We start from the raw sequence: 17384 nt of genomic DNA, 5'->3' as shown, positions 1-17384 counted from the left end.
AACAGGTCAATCTTCTATCTAAGGTAGTTTACACACCATTTGCCTCTTGGAGGAAAACAAGCATCCAAGAACCACTGTAATAGAGAGCTGAAGACCACAGGCAGCCACGTTTCTTGGTGAGGGTAATCCACAGGTTCTGAATAGCACTGATAGCTGAGTGGCAATTTCATTTTGTGGACTAGATTTCAGTTTCTGATGTAGGGCTTTTGTTTTTGTTTTTGTTTTTTAAAATTAGAACTATCTCTAAAAATAAAATGCAGATTGTATTATTCTTATATCATCTTATCATCAGATACATCAGACAGGACACAATAACTAGAAGATGGCCATACAAGAAAACAACACATGGCATGACTTCCAAGATGCAGAGAAGAAACCAATTTTAACATCTTTTACGTTAACATAGGTAAAAAGCTAACAATAATATGTATAAAAATACAGAAACAAAGAATGAAGTATAAACAGTAGCAAGAAATAGGTGAGGAAAAAGTTTCACCTAAACCAACAAATTCATAAATCCATTCCTGAGAGTAGAATGTGGGCCACTGTAGCTAATTTCTGAACAGTACTGGCTATACTGGTTAAATTCTCATCTACATTTCTTAATATTTTGCAGATGGTTAAATCCCCTGAAATTATATGCAAATGTTGTGCCAGCATCTATGAATTCTTCTAGAAAAATTGTCCCATTATGTTCTGAAATAGAAGTGGAACTAGAAATCACCAATCAATCACCAAATATTTATTAACTATCTATCATCAACATAATTCCACATGATTATTAGAAGACAGGAAGAGAGAAATGATAGAAAATACGTCTTTATTTAAACTGTAACTAAAATAAACACAGAAAACAAAAACTCCCAAATTATTTAATGGCCAAAAACAGAATACATGCCATTTATCCATAAAAATTATCTTGTGTTAAGCCCTTTACATGCAGTCATCCAGACCAGACTTTTTTTTAATTACTATTTCACAATATGGACAGTTTTAAACATATGAAAATTATAAGCAAACAAAGAAGTTGTAAAAAATAATGAGTTTTCTTTAAATGCAACATCTAAGAATCTTAAAAGAAGAAAGCAGTTTTTTAACTCTACTTTCAAGTCATAACACATACTTAAATTTCAGTCCACATTTTAAAATACATTTGGTCCCAAAATTATGTCAGTTCCAAATGTCGATACTTCTTGCTTTATCTTAACACAAATAGTACATGTCATCTATAAAACGGGGGAAAAAAAGTTTTTCTTTAAATATTATTAAAAATTGTGTTTCAACTTTACAATGTACCATTTTTAATGAATATTACTAATCTAAGTGATTTTTAGTTGAAACTACTTCCAACACTACGTAATATTCATGAAATGATTTTCAATTCCCAAGGTTCATTACTTACCTATTATACTAAAAAGGGTTCATGTGTCAAGAGGATTTGAAAACTGACCTGTGTAATAAACCCAAAAGTCTAAGACTAGTTGTGAATGAATCACCCAGAAAACACTTTAAAAATGGGATTTCCAGTCCCTAAACTCCAGTAGGTCTATGATGAGATCCAGGAATTGGTATAATGAAACCTCCTAGTAATCCTGATGAACAGCAAGGTTTAGGAACACAGACATAAATACCAGTAAAGAGGCAGAGGAACAAGAGTGACACTGGGGGTGCCATCCTTCTCCTACTTAAAAAGAGTTTTTACAAACCTCCAAAAAGACGTAAGAACAATAAATCAGAATACAATGGATTCAGGGTTTACCATTTTCAGGAATATTGGTGGAAGGTCCAGGTTCTCCAGGTGGTTCCAAGCTATCCAATAAACGATTCACTTTATTTCGAAGTTCTATCAGTTCTCGACGGAGATATTTCACCTGACTTGATTCAAGGGGTCTTGGTTGGCCATTAACTGAAATAAAAACATTTATTTGCTTAAAATTAGAAGTTCATGAATAAGTATACTAATAATATGCAAGAAGGAAAAATAAATACAATTCCTTTAAAAAAACAAAAACAAGATATCGATGTAATGGAGTAACTTTTTTTAAAAAAAGGAATTCTCTATGGCTAATAACTTATTTTGGGAAAAAAGTCAAATGATTTGATGCCAGACCAAATGATTTTCAGTTGACTGAAAAAAATGAATTCCTTCATTCAGCAACAAACACTGTCAACACTCAGGTTATTTTTAAAAAGAAAAGAAAAAAAAGTGACACAAGGCTCTGATTGCAAACCCCAAGACAGGAGTTCGAAAATTAAACTAAAATGCTTTATGCATTGCCAGTATACATACATACAAACTCCTGAAGCACCTAATTAGAAAAGGCCATCTATGTGAAAGTAAAAGTTCAGGGCAATTCTTTGTTAAATATGTTTCAAAATCAAACCACCAATTATAAGCTTTTAGAAGAAAACCCACCAGTAATTCACATACTCCCTGCATAGCTATGAAGTTCAATACAATCTCCTACCTACATCAATTAATTATTGGTTTTCACTTGGTATTACTGTTTTTTCTCCCATATTAGAGGAGAAAAATAGCTCCTAGCAGCCAGAAACTGGTCTGGTACAGTAAGATAGGCCTTAGTGTTGCTAGAGGCTGGCCTGGCACTCACAGGTAGACTGTGGTGTTCTCCTGTTGAACATAAATATTTCAAAGAACACCAACATCACAGAAGACTATCACTTGTGATAGATCAACAGTCCATAACCATGTCAAAACTCAGACAAAAACAAGAACGCTGACCACACCAGAAAAATGACCAAACAACCTTTTATCCTGGCTAATATGAGTGACTGCTACTGCTTTACCAACTACAGCTTTAGCCTCAAGAACCTTGCACTTACATGCCTAGTATGGCCTATAATCTGTTATTATCTACTTAGTGGGTTTAAGAGCACTAAGCTCCAAATTATATTCAATTAAAAGTTTAAATTAACTAAGTTTAAATTAACTAAGTTAATATTAGTTGTCAGCTTGATTAGATTGAGGAACGCCAAATGATTGGTAAAGTACTGTTTCCGGGTGTGTCTGTGAGGGTGTTACCAGAGGAGACTGACATTTGAATCAGTGAACCAGGAGAGGAAGACCCATCTTCAGTGTTGGTGGGCACCACCCGATCAGCTGCCAGTGCAGCTATGACAAAACAGGCAGAAGAAGGTAAGTTTGCTTGTTGGGTCTTTAGCTTGCTCTCCTTCCTATGCCAGATGCTTGCTTCCACTCCTCCTGCCCTTGGACATCAGATTCCAGGACAAGAGACTCCAGTTTTGGCCTTTGGACTCTAGGGCTTGTATTAGCAGCTTCTCAGGGAACTCTCAGGCCTTTGGCAACAGACAAAGGCTGCACTATCAGCTTCCCTGGTTTTCAAGCTTTTGGACTTGGACTGAGACACTGAGCCACTATTAGCATCAGCTTCTCTCTTTCCCCAGCTTGCAGATGGCCTATCATGGGACTTCACCTTGTGATCACCTTGCAATTCTCCCTAAAAAACCTCCCATGTATCTTATTGGTTCCATCCCTCTGGAGAACCCTAGTACACATAATAATTCATCTTCATTAGTGTGAATATAATTGGAAGACTTCAATGAACCATTTCAAGCACACAACAAGATAAACTTACTAAACACCCATCTTTGTTAAAGCTTTATATATATTTATATTTTTTTCAAGAAAGAGTCTTGCTCTGTCACCCAGGCTGTAGTGCAGTGGCCTGATCCCAGCTCACTGCAACCTCTGCCTCCTGGGTTCAGCAATTCTGCCTCAGCCTCCCAAGTAGCTGGGACTATAGGCGTGCACCACTACGCCCAGCTAATTTTTTTTTTTTTTTTTTTTGGTAGAGACAGTGTTTCGCCATGTTGGCCAGGCTGGTCTCGAACTCCTGAACTCATGATCTGCCCACCTCGGCCTCCCAAAGTGATGGGATTATAGGCGTGAGACACCACGCCTGGCCAAACCTTAATATTTTTTTCATCTTTGCTCCTAACCACTAAGAAATGAAACAGCATAGACATAATTAAATCTCCCAGAGTACCTTTCCTTAAAACCCATTCCCCTACTCGATTTTAAATAATTTTATGTTTCACCCAAAACAATCTAGACTGTTAGATTTATTCCAACTATGTTTCGTTGTATATAATTGGTATGTTAGTTACATTTATAATCCTTTTATATTAGGCACACAGCAGTTGTTCTATGTAATAAAAGCCCCCATATGAGGCAAAATAATTCCCTTTTGACCAGGCGTGGTGGCTCACGCCTGTAATCCCTGCACTTTGGGAGGCCGAGGTGGGTGGATCACGAGGTCAGGCGATCAAGACCATCCTGGCTAACATGGTGAAACCCCGTCTCTATTAATAATACAAAAAAAAATTAGCCAGGCGTGGTGGCGGGCACCTGTAGTCCCAGCGACTCTGGAGGCTGAGGCAGAATGGCGTGAACTCAGGAGGCGGAGCTTGCAGTGAGCTGAGATCGAGCCACTGCACTCCAGCCTGGGCGACAGTGAGAGGCTCCATCTCAAAAAAAAGAATTCCCTTTTATTCATAGTTTGCTATGACTTTTCAACATGATTGAGATACGAATGGCTTTTCTTTATCTAGAGATGATTCAGTTTTTCTCCTTTAATCTGTTATATAAAAAGTAGTGATTTTCTAATTTAAAGCAATCTTAGACTCCTTAGGTGAGCAATTTTGACAATGGTGTGTTTTAATATTCACTGATGAGTTTGATTTGTAAATATTACTTAATATTTTCTATCTATGATCATAAGTGACACTGGTCTTCATTTTCCCTGGCTGGTTTTCATGTTAATGTTATATTAATCCCACAAAATGAATAAGTGCATATTCCCTCTTTGCCTATGCTCTTGAATAGTTTGTATAATTTAGAATCATCTGTTCCTTAAGTATTTGGTATAACAGTTGGTCCAATTTCTTTAATGTTAATTGGGGCAATCAAATTTTCTACTTCTTGAAATAGTACATTAAATTTCCCTAAGAAATTGTACATGTCACCTGAGTTTTCAAATTTAAATAAAGGAATTCATGGTATATATAATATAAATTTTTAAAGTTTCTACTATAAACCTTTCATTTCTAACATTGCTTATTCGTGCCTTGTTTCTCCTTAACTAATCCTCATAAAGGTTTGCCAACGGCATCTTTTCAAAATTGTTGATCCTAACAATTCCGATTTCTAGTTCACCTCTCCTCTTTATTATTTCCTTCTAAGTTATTTGAGCTTTGTCCTTCTGTAACTGTTTGAATACCTTGCTCAAAACTTTCCAATCCAGTTTACTAATGTAAGTATCTAAGGCTGTAAGTACTACTCTAAGTACAGCTTTAGCATTCTCTAAAAACTTGGTTACACAGAAGTCATTACCTACTTATTTCTAATTCCCATTATTATTTCTTCTTTGACTTATTTAAAACTGTATTTGTCTCCAAAAGTAGGGAAATTTGGGTTACATATTCTGTCCAATGTTCTCTAAAGAGGCCAGAGAATAGGACCTTTAAGATATCTATTCTCTGTTATATCTTGGAATTTTCTGGAAGACTTGATTTACAGTCAACTTCTATAATGCACTATGAGTACTCAAAAACAAACAAACAAACAAAAAAATGTATTTCTCCCTAACTGCTAGATGTAGAAGACCAAGGCTGTTTGAGCCTGCTTGATTTATCAGCTCTTCCATAATTGTACATTTATTGATTTATCTTTGTTCTGTCAATTTTTCTTAGGGGAAAACATCTAAAGCTAACATGCATAAGTGTTCAGATTGTTATACAGTCACAGGAAATTATTCTTTTTATCATCATAGAGTGACTATTACTACTCAAGTTTTTATACAAGTCTATTCTGTTAATAACCAGCTTTCTTTGCATTTGTCTAGTCTGTTTTTCTAGCCCTTTACTTTCAAGCTTTGCATAATAGTATTTTATGTCTCTTGGAAGTAGCATGGAACTGGATTTTTTCTTAAACTCCATTAAGAGATTATTTTAACTGATATAGGTAGTCAATTCCTGTGTACTGTGATTAGTATTTTGTTCTATCTATTAAGCTTTCTATTTCTTTTATTCTGCCACCACTTTCTACTGAACTGAACAGGTCCCCTTTTGTTTTCTTTTCTTCTCCTTTCCTGACAATGTCTAATTTTTCAATAATAACTCTTACATGTATATCATGCATACTTGCGCATTTGTAGTATGCAATTTAAAAAATCTAAAGTTAATTACAATCTTCCTCCCAAATAAGTCCTTAAAATATTTGTATTCCTATCATCCCTTCCTTTCTTACATATTATTGCCCAGTATTCTTGTCCCAAATTGTTTTTATTCCCTAAAACTATCAATTTTTTGTAACAATCAATGCTCATTAAAACGTACACATTAATTTCATTGGTGCTTCCCAATCCCCTGACAGCCCAAGATTTAAGAGTTAAGCTTCCTTGACTTTTCCTGTATCAAGGGAAAAGCTTTTCTAAAATACTGCTTTTGAAAGCTTACCCTACTGAGGGCCTAGGATCAAGCAACAGTTTATCTGCTCACATTGCTTCTTGCATCTTTCACCACCTTCTGAACTAAATTTCCTTCTTGATGAAGACCACTGTTAAAAATTACTTTAACAAGGGTCTGTGAGTGGTAAATTCTCAGTCTGTCAAAGTATTTTTACTTCTCCTCATTCATGAAATTTGGTGGAGTACAGGATGCTACTTTTCTAGTTATTTTTCTTAACTGTTTGCAACTGTGATACTACTGTATTTTAGCTTCTATTACTACTATGAAGAAGTCTACCAACAGTCTAATTGTTTCATATGTGATCAGTCTTATTCTCTCTGGCTTTTAAGGTAATCTCTCTGTCTTAGACATTTTCCAGTTTCATGACAATATGTCCAGTGGGGATTTGCCTTTACTTATCCCGCTCAAGGCTCCCTGTGCCTTCTGAATCTGAGGGTTTATATCTTTTATATAATTCTGAAAATTTCTTTAGTCATTACCTCAACATATTTCCACTCTCCCATTCTCTCCTTCTTGAAACTCTAAATGGAAATATTCTGGATGTTCTCATTTTCACCTTCTCTTTGCCTGTGTTTCTGTGCTTTACTCTGTAATTTATTTGGATTTCCTTTGCAGTTCACTAATTCTCTTTTTAGCTATGACTAATGTGTTTAACCTATTCACTTAGTGTTTAATTTCAATGATTATATTTCTCATTTCCAAGTTACTTTCTTTTTAAAATCTGTTTATTCTTTTTCCATAGCACAATAGCACCTTGCTCTTACATTCTCCTTTTTTCGTTTTTTATTTCCTGAGATGGTGTCTCACTCTGCCACCCAGGCTGGAGTGCAGCGGCGCGATCTCGGCTCACTCTCCGCCTCCTAGGTTCAAGCAATTCTCCTGCCTCAGCCTCTCAAGTAGCTGGGACTACAGGCACACACCACCACAGCTGGCTAATTTTTTGTATTTCGGTAGAGACGGGGTTTCACTGTGTGGCCCAGGCCAGTCGCGAACTCCTGCGCTCAGGCAATCCGTCTGCCTTGGCCTCCCAAAGTGCTGGGATTACAGACATGAGTCACCATGCCTGGCCACTTTTATATTCTTATTCCTTCTTTTATGTCTTAAATAACTTTTAATTTTGTAGACTATCACATATTTTAACAAAAGTTCTTGAAAATCTAATCCTACTATTAGTTGTGTCCAGTGGTTCTTGCTTACATGACAGTTTCGTGTGTCTTACAGTTTTGTCTGTGAGAAACCTATGTGACCTGGATTGAGAATACACCCCTCAAGAGAGATTTTGGCCTTTCTTCTGAGATTTTTCTAAAATGGTAACATCTGGGTTTCGGAGTTACCAAACTACACGGATAGTTTAAATTTAAACCCAACTCACCTGAGGACCACAATTACGAATCCTCAAGGGACACTTCCCAAGCCCCTGATGGGCCAAAGTATAAGAGTCAAGCTTCCTTGACTTTTCCTGTATCAAGGCAGACTTTTCTAAAATACTGTTTTTGAAAGCATGGCCTACTGAGGGACTAGGACCAAGGGCCTACACCATGTAGACGCCAGATGGCAATTCCTTAAATTATGGAGGCTAAAATCTCTACTATCACCACCAAGAACACCCCAAGTTTCAGCTTTTGGTACATCAGGCTTTAGTTCCATCTATTTTTTGTTCCCTGGATACTTCCCTTACTTTTCTGGGCAAGCTGAATTACGGAATTCAAAAAACACATTTGTAAGTCTGTCTAGCAGATCCTGTTTAAAGTAAGGGTCTTCAGATTATCTAATCTGCTTTATGCCTAGTCAATAGTTAAGTATTTTACATTCAATACTGTAAAAAGATACCTTTATTTTAAATAATTTTAAACAGTTTTTGTTATTTAACATTTAAATTCTGATTATTCATATTCATTCTTCCTAGATGGAGATGAAATAGATACAAATTAAATCAGTAGACCATGATTGTATTTCATACTGAACTTTTAAGATTCATGCAACAAAATTTAAAAAAATGAAATGCTAAACAAAACAACCGGAAAAAGTGTACACATTTTATTTTTCACATAATCACACTAACGTTTAACTCTGTAATCTTTTCTATCTTGTCCCTTAAAGTTCTGCCTTGCATATCTATCAAGATCTAAAAGAAAAAATCTAAAAGATTAAAATTAGTCTTGCATTGGTTTTTATCAGAACTATTTTTAATCTTTAAGTACTCCTTGGGAAATACTGTCTAAAGCAAGGGTCCCCAACCCAGTGCTGCTCTGTGGCCTGTTAGGAACCAAACCGGGCCAGGCTACACAGTAGGAGGTAAGTGGTGGGCTCCGCCTCCTGTCAGTTCAGTAGTGGCATTAGATTCACATACGAGTGTGAACCCTATTGCAAACTGCACATGTGAAGTGGAAGAGTTTCATCCCGAAACCTTCTCCCGCTGACCTCCCCCCCACCCCGTCCATAGAACTGTCTTACACAAAACCAGTTTCCAGTGCAAAAAGGTTGGAGACTACTGGTTTCAAGTATCAGACTTACATGTTAAGCCCTGAGAATAAGTAACAACATACTGTAATGTGAGAGAAGATAATTACAATTCAAAAATTCTAATACAGCTAAATTAAAACTATAATACTGTACCAGGGATAACTAAGTTATACCTGATTTCAAAAAAATAACATACTTAACACTCTGTTTTTACTGAATTAAACTTCCATCATTTGCTTAAAACATACATAGCCATAAGCTTCAAGTAACCTAAAATAACTACCTGGACACAAATAAATGTAATAATATTTGAATCAGTTATTGCTTACCTGAGTCTTTAAAAGGAAAAAAGCCAAACATCTTTAAAATACAATGAATAAAACAGTAAATTTATTAGAAAGTTTACTACTCACCAAATAATGTCAGTTTCAGTATCCTACTACACTGAATTGCAAAGGAAAGGTCAGAACTATCAAAAATTGTTATAAGATCTCCATCTGGAATTTAAAAAAAAGTTTCAGATTTGTATAAGCAGTAAACTAGTAAAAATTAAAAATCCAAAATGTAGATTGTAGAACATAGTTGAACTCTCCCATAAAACCCTTAAACTTTAAAGGTTTGTCTAGCAAAAACGCATTTGTTCAAAAACACACTAAATCAGTTTTGCTTATTACTCTTACGGCAAGGTATTTACACATATCCACATGAAAAAATATAGCTAAAGTTAATGCATTAAGTGCCTTAATATTTACTAGTCACTAGGAGGAGATTCATTGACAGCAATATCATAAATTGTTGGTTTAGACTGAAATCTTTTCATTCCAAAAAATTTACGTATTTTACCAAGAAATAAAAAAGTTTCCCAAAGTTCAAATCTTAATCATAGGTACAGTAAAACACTACTGTTGCAAAACTGCCTTAATGAATGGATAGTAAATTCTTTCAGGTCACTGACCATTTTGATACTAAGATGAAAACAATCAACTCTTCCTAGAAAAATATTTATATATTCAAAACAATGCATATTTATGACCATGAAGTCCCCCAGATCTCAAGGATAAAGAATGCTATAATTAGCATACCAACTGTATGTGTCAAAAGCTTTCAAAGGGCTAAGGGAAAAATATGTTCTCTCAAGAAAGCAAGAATAAAAAAGCAGCCAGAGACAAGGAGTTCATCAGGGGCCTCTGCAGGGTGTCTTCACAAACAGTTGGGTGGGGAGGAGTTCTGTCCTGGGGAGGCCACAAGACTACTTCTGGGATGCTCTGCTGCACCTATTTTTAACACGAATTAGGTGGATTTATTTTGGACAAAGATGACAAAACTGAGAATTGTATAACTGTTTTTAGCTCCTTATAGCCAGACCCACTTCCCGTAACATACCTGTTTAATGTTCAACTTTCATAAACACATTTTTAAAAGAAAATAAAGTATGTATGTAAAAAAAGAAAACTTCCTGTTACTTTTTTTCTTTTCTGAATCCTACAACAGAAACAGAGTTATCTCTGATGGCAGGAACTTCACCTAAGCCATCCCTCCACTCTACTAACAGAATCTAAGGGAGACAAATCAAAACAATCAAAAACTTTTTGGCCGAGTGTGGTGGCTCACACCTGTAATCCCAGCAGTTTGGGAGGCTGAGGTGGGCAGATCACCTGCGGTCAGGAGTTCGAGACCAGCCTGGCCAACATGGAGAAACCCCATCTCTACTAAAATTACAAAAATCAGCCCAGTGCGGTGGCGTGTGCCTGTAATTCCAGCTACTTGGGAGGCCTAGACAGGAGAATCACTTGAACCTGGGAGGTGGAGGTTGCAGTGAGCCAAGATCATGCCACTGTACTCCAGCCTGAGCGACAGAGCAAGACTCTGTCTCAAAAAAAAAAAAAAAAAAATCATGAAATACAAAGTTGTAACTAAATGTGGAAGACAAATTACAACTCAAGCTAAGGGTCCACTAACTGACCAAGGGGCAAAATCCCTGTGTTATTACAGGTCTGTGAATGAAAAATGGTTTTTACATTGCAAAAAAAGATAAGACAGAGGCCTTATGTGACCCACAAAGCTACAATAGTTATTATCTCTGATCTATTAAAGTTTCCTGACCTTAGACCTAAACAAAAACAAGGTAGTTAAGAGAAAGCCAATCAATGAGGTCAATTTGAGATAAACGCAAAGCATCTTCAAGTGAAAAAAGGCAGTTAAAGGCCAGGCACACTGACTCATGCCTGTCATCTCAGCACTTTGGCAGGCAAGGCAGGAGGATTGCTTGAGCCCAGGAGTTCAGGACCAGCCTGGGCAACACAGTGAGAGCCCCATTTTGATAAACATGAAGAAGCGGCTTGCAGTGGCACATGCCTGCAGTCCCACCTACATGGGAGGCTGAGCTGCAAGGACTGCTTGAGCCCAGCAGTTCAAGGCTTCAACGAGCCATGATCACACCATTGCACTTCAGCTTAGGAGACAGAGCAAGACACTGTCTCAAGACAAAAAAAATAAAAAATAAATAAAAATAAAAAATTTAAAAAAGAGTTAAGGAAGTACTAGCCAGAGCAATTATGCAAGAGAAAAAAATAAAGGGTATCCAAATTGGAAAGGAAGAAGTCAAACTTTCCCTGTTTGCAGATGACATAATCTTATATACACAAAAACCTAAAAACTCTACCAAAACCCTTAGAACCAATAAATGAATTCAATAAAGTTGTCGGAAACAAAATAAATACACAAAAATAAGTAGCGTTTCTATACAAATACAAAAAATAAAAATAAAAAATGCAATCCCATTAACCATAGCTACAAAAATTTTTAAATATCGAGGAAGAAGTTTAACGAAGATGAAAAACCTCTACAAAAAAAAACACTGATGAAAGAAACTGAAGAGCTGACATATGTAATGACATCCCATGCTTACAGATTAGAAGAATATCATTAAAATGACAAAACTACTCAAAGCAATTTACAGATTCAATTCAATCCCTATCAAACCACCAATAAAATTATTCACAAAAATTTAAAAACAAATCATAAAACTTGTACAGAACTACATAAAACCCCAGACAGTCAAAGCAATACTAAGCAAAGAACAAAGCTGAAGGTGTCACACTTACTGACCTCAAAATACACTACAAAGCTGTAGTAAGCACGGACTGGCATAAAAATGGACCCACAGAACAACAGAACTGACATAAAAACAGACCCATTGACCAAGAGAACACATAGATCAACGGAACACATAGAACAACGAAACAGAATAGAGAACCTGGAAATTAATCCATGTTATCTATGGTCAACTGACTTTTGACAAAACCACCAAGACCACTCATTAGGAAAAGGATAACCTCTTTAATAGGTCGGGAAAAGATTTCAAGAATAAGACCTCAAAAGTGCAGTCAATAAAAGCAAAAATAAATACGATTATCTCAAACTGGAAAGCTTTTCTGCACAGCAAAGGAAACAAGAGAGTGAAAAGAGAACTTACAGAATAGGAGGAAATACAACTACACATCTGACAGAGGATGAATATTCAGAATATACAAGGAACTCAAACATCTCAACAGCTAAAAAACAAACAATCCAATTTTAAAATTGGCAAATGATCTGAACAGACATTTCTCAAAAAAAGACATAGAAATGGTCAATAAATATATGAAAAAATGCTCAACATCACAAATCATTAGGGAAATGCACACATATCAGGAAAATGAAGACCACAATGAGGTTCACCCCAGTTAGGATGGTTATTATCAAAAAGACAAATAACAAATGCTGGCAAGAACGAAGAGAAAAGGGAACTCTTATATATTATTGGTAGGAATGTAAACAGTACAGCCACTATGGAGAACAGTATGAAGGTTCCTCAAAAAACTATAAATACAACTATTTATAGTTGTATTTATAGTTTTTTATAGTTTTATGGAAAAACCTATTTCCATAAAGAGAATTTTGTCAACAAATGTGTCTGGGAACACTGCATACTACAAACTTCTGAAAACGTATATAAACGTATTATAATCTGAAAACTTCTAAAGAAACACTTTTGTCTTTGCTTAAACCAGCTTTCCCATACTTAGTTGACCATGAAAGCCTTTTTCATTCCATGCATACTAAAACCTTTCATTTTGGGAAATAAGAATAGAAAAAAAATTTTTTTTCAGGCTAAAAGAAACCAGAATTATATGGACAAAAGGAGAAAACAATGCTTGTAAAAATGTATGTGAAAATGTTCTAACACTTAAAATTCCCTTCTAATAAACCACTTAGCAATTTTTTTTTTTTTTGAGACAGAGTCTTGCTCCATCACCCAGGCTGGAGTGCAGTTGAGCGATCTCAGCTCAATGCAAGCTCCGCCTCCCAGGTTCAAGTAATTCTCTGCCTCAGCCACCCAAGTAGTTGGGATTACAGGTGCATGCCACCACGCCCGGCTAATTTTTGGCATTTTTAGTAGAGACAGGGTTTCACCATGTTGGCCATGCTGATCTCGAACTCCTGACCTCAAATGATCCGCCTACCTCAGTTTGCCAAAGTGCTGGGATTACAGCATGAGCCACTGTGCTCGGCCCCACTTAGCTATTTTTAACTGATAAGAGAATTATAGTAACTATATGAACATCGCATTCAATACAAGAAAGGGCTCAACCACCATGAAGGAGAGGACGGGAAAGAGTCCAATAAAAATGGGCAAAATAACACATACAATACACTTAAGACTTTAAGGTCAGGCATGGCAGTTCATGCCTATAATCCCAGCACTTTGGGGAGGCCGAGGCAGGATTGCTTGAGCCCAGGAGTTTGAGGTGACACTCCAGCCTGGGCAACAGAGGCTCTGTCTCTTTAAAAAAAAAAAAAAAAAGGACTTTAAAAAATAGCTTTAAAAACACTCTTACCTTCATCTTTATACTTTATTGTTACTTCATCATTACTCAGAAGTTTTCCTCTGAAAACTCGTTGCATCATTAGCACTAATTCATCATAAGTAATATCTTCATTATGAATAGGAATTCGCCGAATATCCTCCCCAAGTTGAGCTTTGATGATTAGCTTCCCGCTCAGATCCAACTGTCCGTTCATGGTGGACTCCAGGATGTTCTATATATACAACTCTAGAGAAAGACTGATAAAAATCGTTTTGATAACTAAACAACAAAACATATCTTAAAAGTTGAGAGCAATGCTACTATTAGATGCTAAGAAACTCCGGCCTCCAAAAGATTCATTATCCCCATGTTACAATATTTATGTTAAAATGGTCTGGAGGCAACATTATTTTACTTTAGGGGTAATAAAATAAGCTTTTATGTCTACTATAATTTTTTCTCATATTTAACTGTTCATCTGACATTACCATTTAGATTTTTCTTACTATATCTAAAAATAAATTCCTGATCTCCCATCTAAAACTGCCTCTCCTATAGGCCTCTTTATCCTACTTCTTTGAGTTGTATAAGACAAAAAAACCTTGGTTGATCTCTTTCACTCAAACCTTACATCCAAACTGTCAACAAAATATGGTTGCCACTACCTTTAAAATAACTCTGGGGTCCAACCACTTCAGCACCTTCACTGCTATCAACTTGACTCAAGCCACCATCATCGCTTGCCTAAACAACTAGAAAAGACTCCTAACCAGTCTGCCTGCTTTTTACCTTTGCCCACTTTTAATCTAGTCTCACCATCACAGTTAACGCTGTTAAGTAAAACCTAGCATCATTCTGTTCAAAACCTTCCAATGCATTCTCATCTCAAAAAGCAAGACCTATAAAATCATCTGGCCTCTGGTCCCTGGCCAAGTATTTAACTTCATTTCCTACCTCTGTTCTTCACTCACCCCTGCTATACCCATACTTCACGTTTTCCCTTTGTCTTGAAACTTTCTGATACCCCTCATATGATTCAGATTCCTTATCAATTGTGAACTGAGAGAGGTCTTTCCTAACCATCTAATTTAAAATGGCTCCCCTGTCATTATCTTCTTATCCTGCTTTATTTTTCTTCAAAGCACTTAACACTACCAGACATCAAAAATTTGTAACTTTTTATTGTCTTTTCCACTTGATGGCAGGAAGTAAACAATTATGTTTTCTGTATTCCCAGAGCCTACAACAGTGCCTGGCAGACAATAGTCATCCAACAGCTGTTAAATAAAGGGAAAAATAACTACTGGCTTTAAAACTCTATTATCCTATGAACTGTAAATGCTAACTCTGAAGACAGAGTTATGTGTGAATACTCAAATAGAGCCTCAAGTTTTTCTAAGAAAGATCTCATGAGTATGTCTTTAATTTCCTCTCTACGTGGGGGAACTGAAGGAGAAAGGACAAATTAGTAACACCCATCTGAACTGTTTAAAGACTGTCCACTACTGTGCTGCATACTCCCTAACTCTCCCACCTGGGTGGGTGTGTACGAATGGACTGTATACTTTATTAAATAAGACAGTGTCAAACAACTAGCCACTAAACACACTAAACACTAATTCGTTACAGAATTTTCCCTTAGGTTTTCTTTTAATCTTTGATTTTATTCAGTATGACTATCCTGTAATGACTCTATTTTTATTTATTTATTTCTTTTTTTTGAGATGGAGTCTCACTCTGTCACCAGATTGGAGTGCAGTGGCACACTATTAGCTCACTGCAGCTTCCGCCTCCTGGGTTGAAGGGATTCTCGTGTCTCAGCCTCCTGAGTGGCTGGGACTACAGGCATGTGCCACCACGCCCAGCTAATTTTTGTTTTTTTCAGTAGAGATGGGGTTGCACCATGTTGGTCAGGCTGCTCTCGAACTCTTGACCTCAAGAGATCCACACACCTTGGCCTCCCAAAGTGCTGGGATTACAGGCGTTAGCCACCAAGTCCAGCCATGACTGTGTAATTTTAAATTCAAAATAATGTTGAAGGTCTCTAGCAAGTTAAATAGTTGCTAGATAATAAGGGAGGATATACTTATCAAATAATGGGTTAATATCTCTTCTTCTCAAGGCCAAGATGTTCCTGAATGTTATCTATAAACGCTGAACATTTCCTAAGCATCAACTCCTTCCTCCTCCTGCCCCAAGAAAATGATCTGACATTTAAAGGTGTCCAAAAACTCCTACTGGCCACATTCTAGTTTCAACTTCCCGCCTTACTACTAGCAGCTTTCTGCTTCCTCTTCTTAAATCTGTTATTTCATTAACACCACACTTCTCTGCAATTATTGTTTATTCTTTCGGGGTATGTGAAAGCACTCACCTACTCCCCCAGCATATCAACCCTTCAAGTACTTGAAAAAAGTTTCCATGAATCCTATTATATGAATATTATATATTAATGCCCTACTATTCTTCATATAAATACCCTTCGTCCTTTCACCTAACTAGTCCTTAAATTAGTATCTCTAGACCCCTCACCATGCTCTGAACAGATATTTTATTAATAAATCTTCAATGAAATGGGTCATTAAAACTAAATATAACACTTTAAGGTCAATGCAGAATAGAGTGAACTGCATTCCACTCTAGAGATGCCATGCTTATCTTAACGCAAAGTAAGAATACAGTTAAGTTTTTTATCTGCCAGTTCTTACGATGGACTTCTCATGAAGACAGTGATTAACAGAAATCTCGATACAACCAACTCTTTGCCTTCTGCAATGCCTTCTGCATTCAGGAATTACTTACTAAATACCTACTATGTGCCAAGCTCTAAAGTATAATTATTTCACCAAGATGGTAAATATTCCATCTTGTTTGCTTTGCAGCCTAAGAGTAATAAAGATCTTTCAAAAAATCAATGTATTTGTTACCTTCTCCTTTCTACAAGAAGTGTAAACCAGGAATAATGTAAAAGGACCCAGTGCTTAGCTTCAGTAAGCTGGTATTATCTATTCCCAGCAGCACCTAGAAAAGTGCCTGACATATAGTATTTAAAGACTTTAAATTTTTTGAAGTATGGGAGAAGAAAGCTGTAATATAGATCAGTTTTTACATCCGATCCTCACACTATACCTTCTTTATGGAGCTAGAAGTGACTTCCGTCAGACACACGCCTAATTAAGAAAAAATTCCAGCTTTGAATATAATTGATGGTATGTCCTTCTGACTGGGGTACGGGTTTGTTGCCCAATTTCAATGGATTTAAAATCTGAAGGCCGGGCGCGGTGGCTCACACCTGTAATCTCAGCACTTTGGGAGGCCGAGGCGGGCGGATCACAAGGTCAGGAGTTCAAGACCAGACGATCAACATGGTGAAACTCCGTCTCTACTAAAAATACAAAAATTAGCCAGGCGTGGTGGCGCGCGCCTGTAATTCCAGATACTCAGGAGGCTGAGGAAGGAGAATCGCTTGAAACCAGGAGGCGGAGGTTGCAGTGAGCCGGGGGAATCACGCCACTGCACACCAACCTGAGACTCCGTCTCAAAAAAATAAAAAAAATAAAA

The 17384-nt window shown here is 36.7% G+C and overlaps 1 protein-coding gene across 5 annotated transcripts in view; it reads right to left on the bottom strand.

Moving 5' to 3' along the window:
- The window catches only part of TFG (TRK-fused gene), a 37332-nt gene that overhangs the window by 18189 nt on the left and 1759 nt on the right, over positions 1–17384 (bottom strand). For all 5 annotated transcript variants that reach the window (XM_025377140.1, XM_025377145.1, XM_025377144.1 and 2 more), the window contains 3 exons: positions 13854–14080; positions 9387–9470; positions 1760–1906 (listed from right to left, as the gene is read on the bottom strand). In XM_025377140.1, coding sequence (XP_025232925.1) covers positions 1760–1906; positions 9387–9470; positions 13854–14037 — 415 coding nt within the window. In that variant the 5' untranslated portion in view covers positions 14038–14080. The remainder of the gene's footprint in view (positions 1–1759; positions 1907–9386; positions 9471–13853; positions 14081–17384) is intronic.

This window comes from Theropithecus gelada, chromosome 2 (assembly GCF_003255815.1).
Source record: "Theropithecus gelada isolate Dixy chromosome 2, Tgel_1.0, whole genome shotgun sequence".
Lineage (NCBI taxonomy): Eukaryota > Metazoa > Chordata > Mammalia > Primates > Cercopithecidae > Theropithecus > Theropithecus gelada.
Note: the sequence above shows the minus strand (reverse complement) of the source record. Positions and strands in the feature narration are given on the sequence as shown.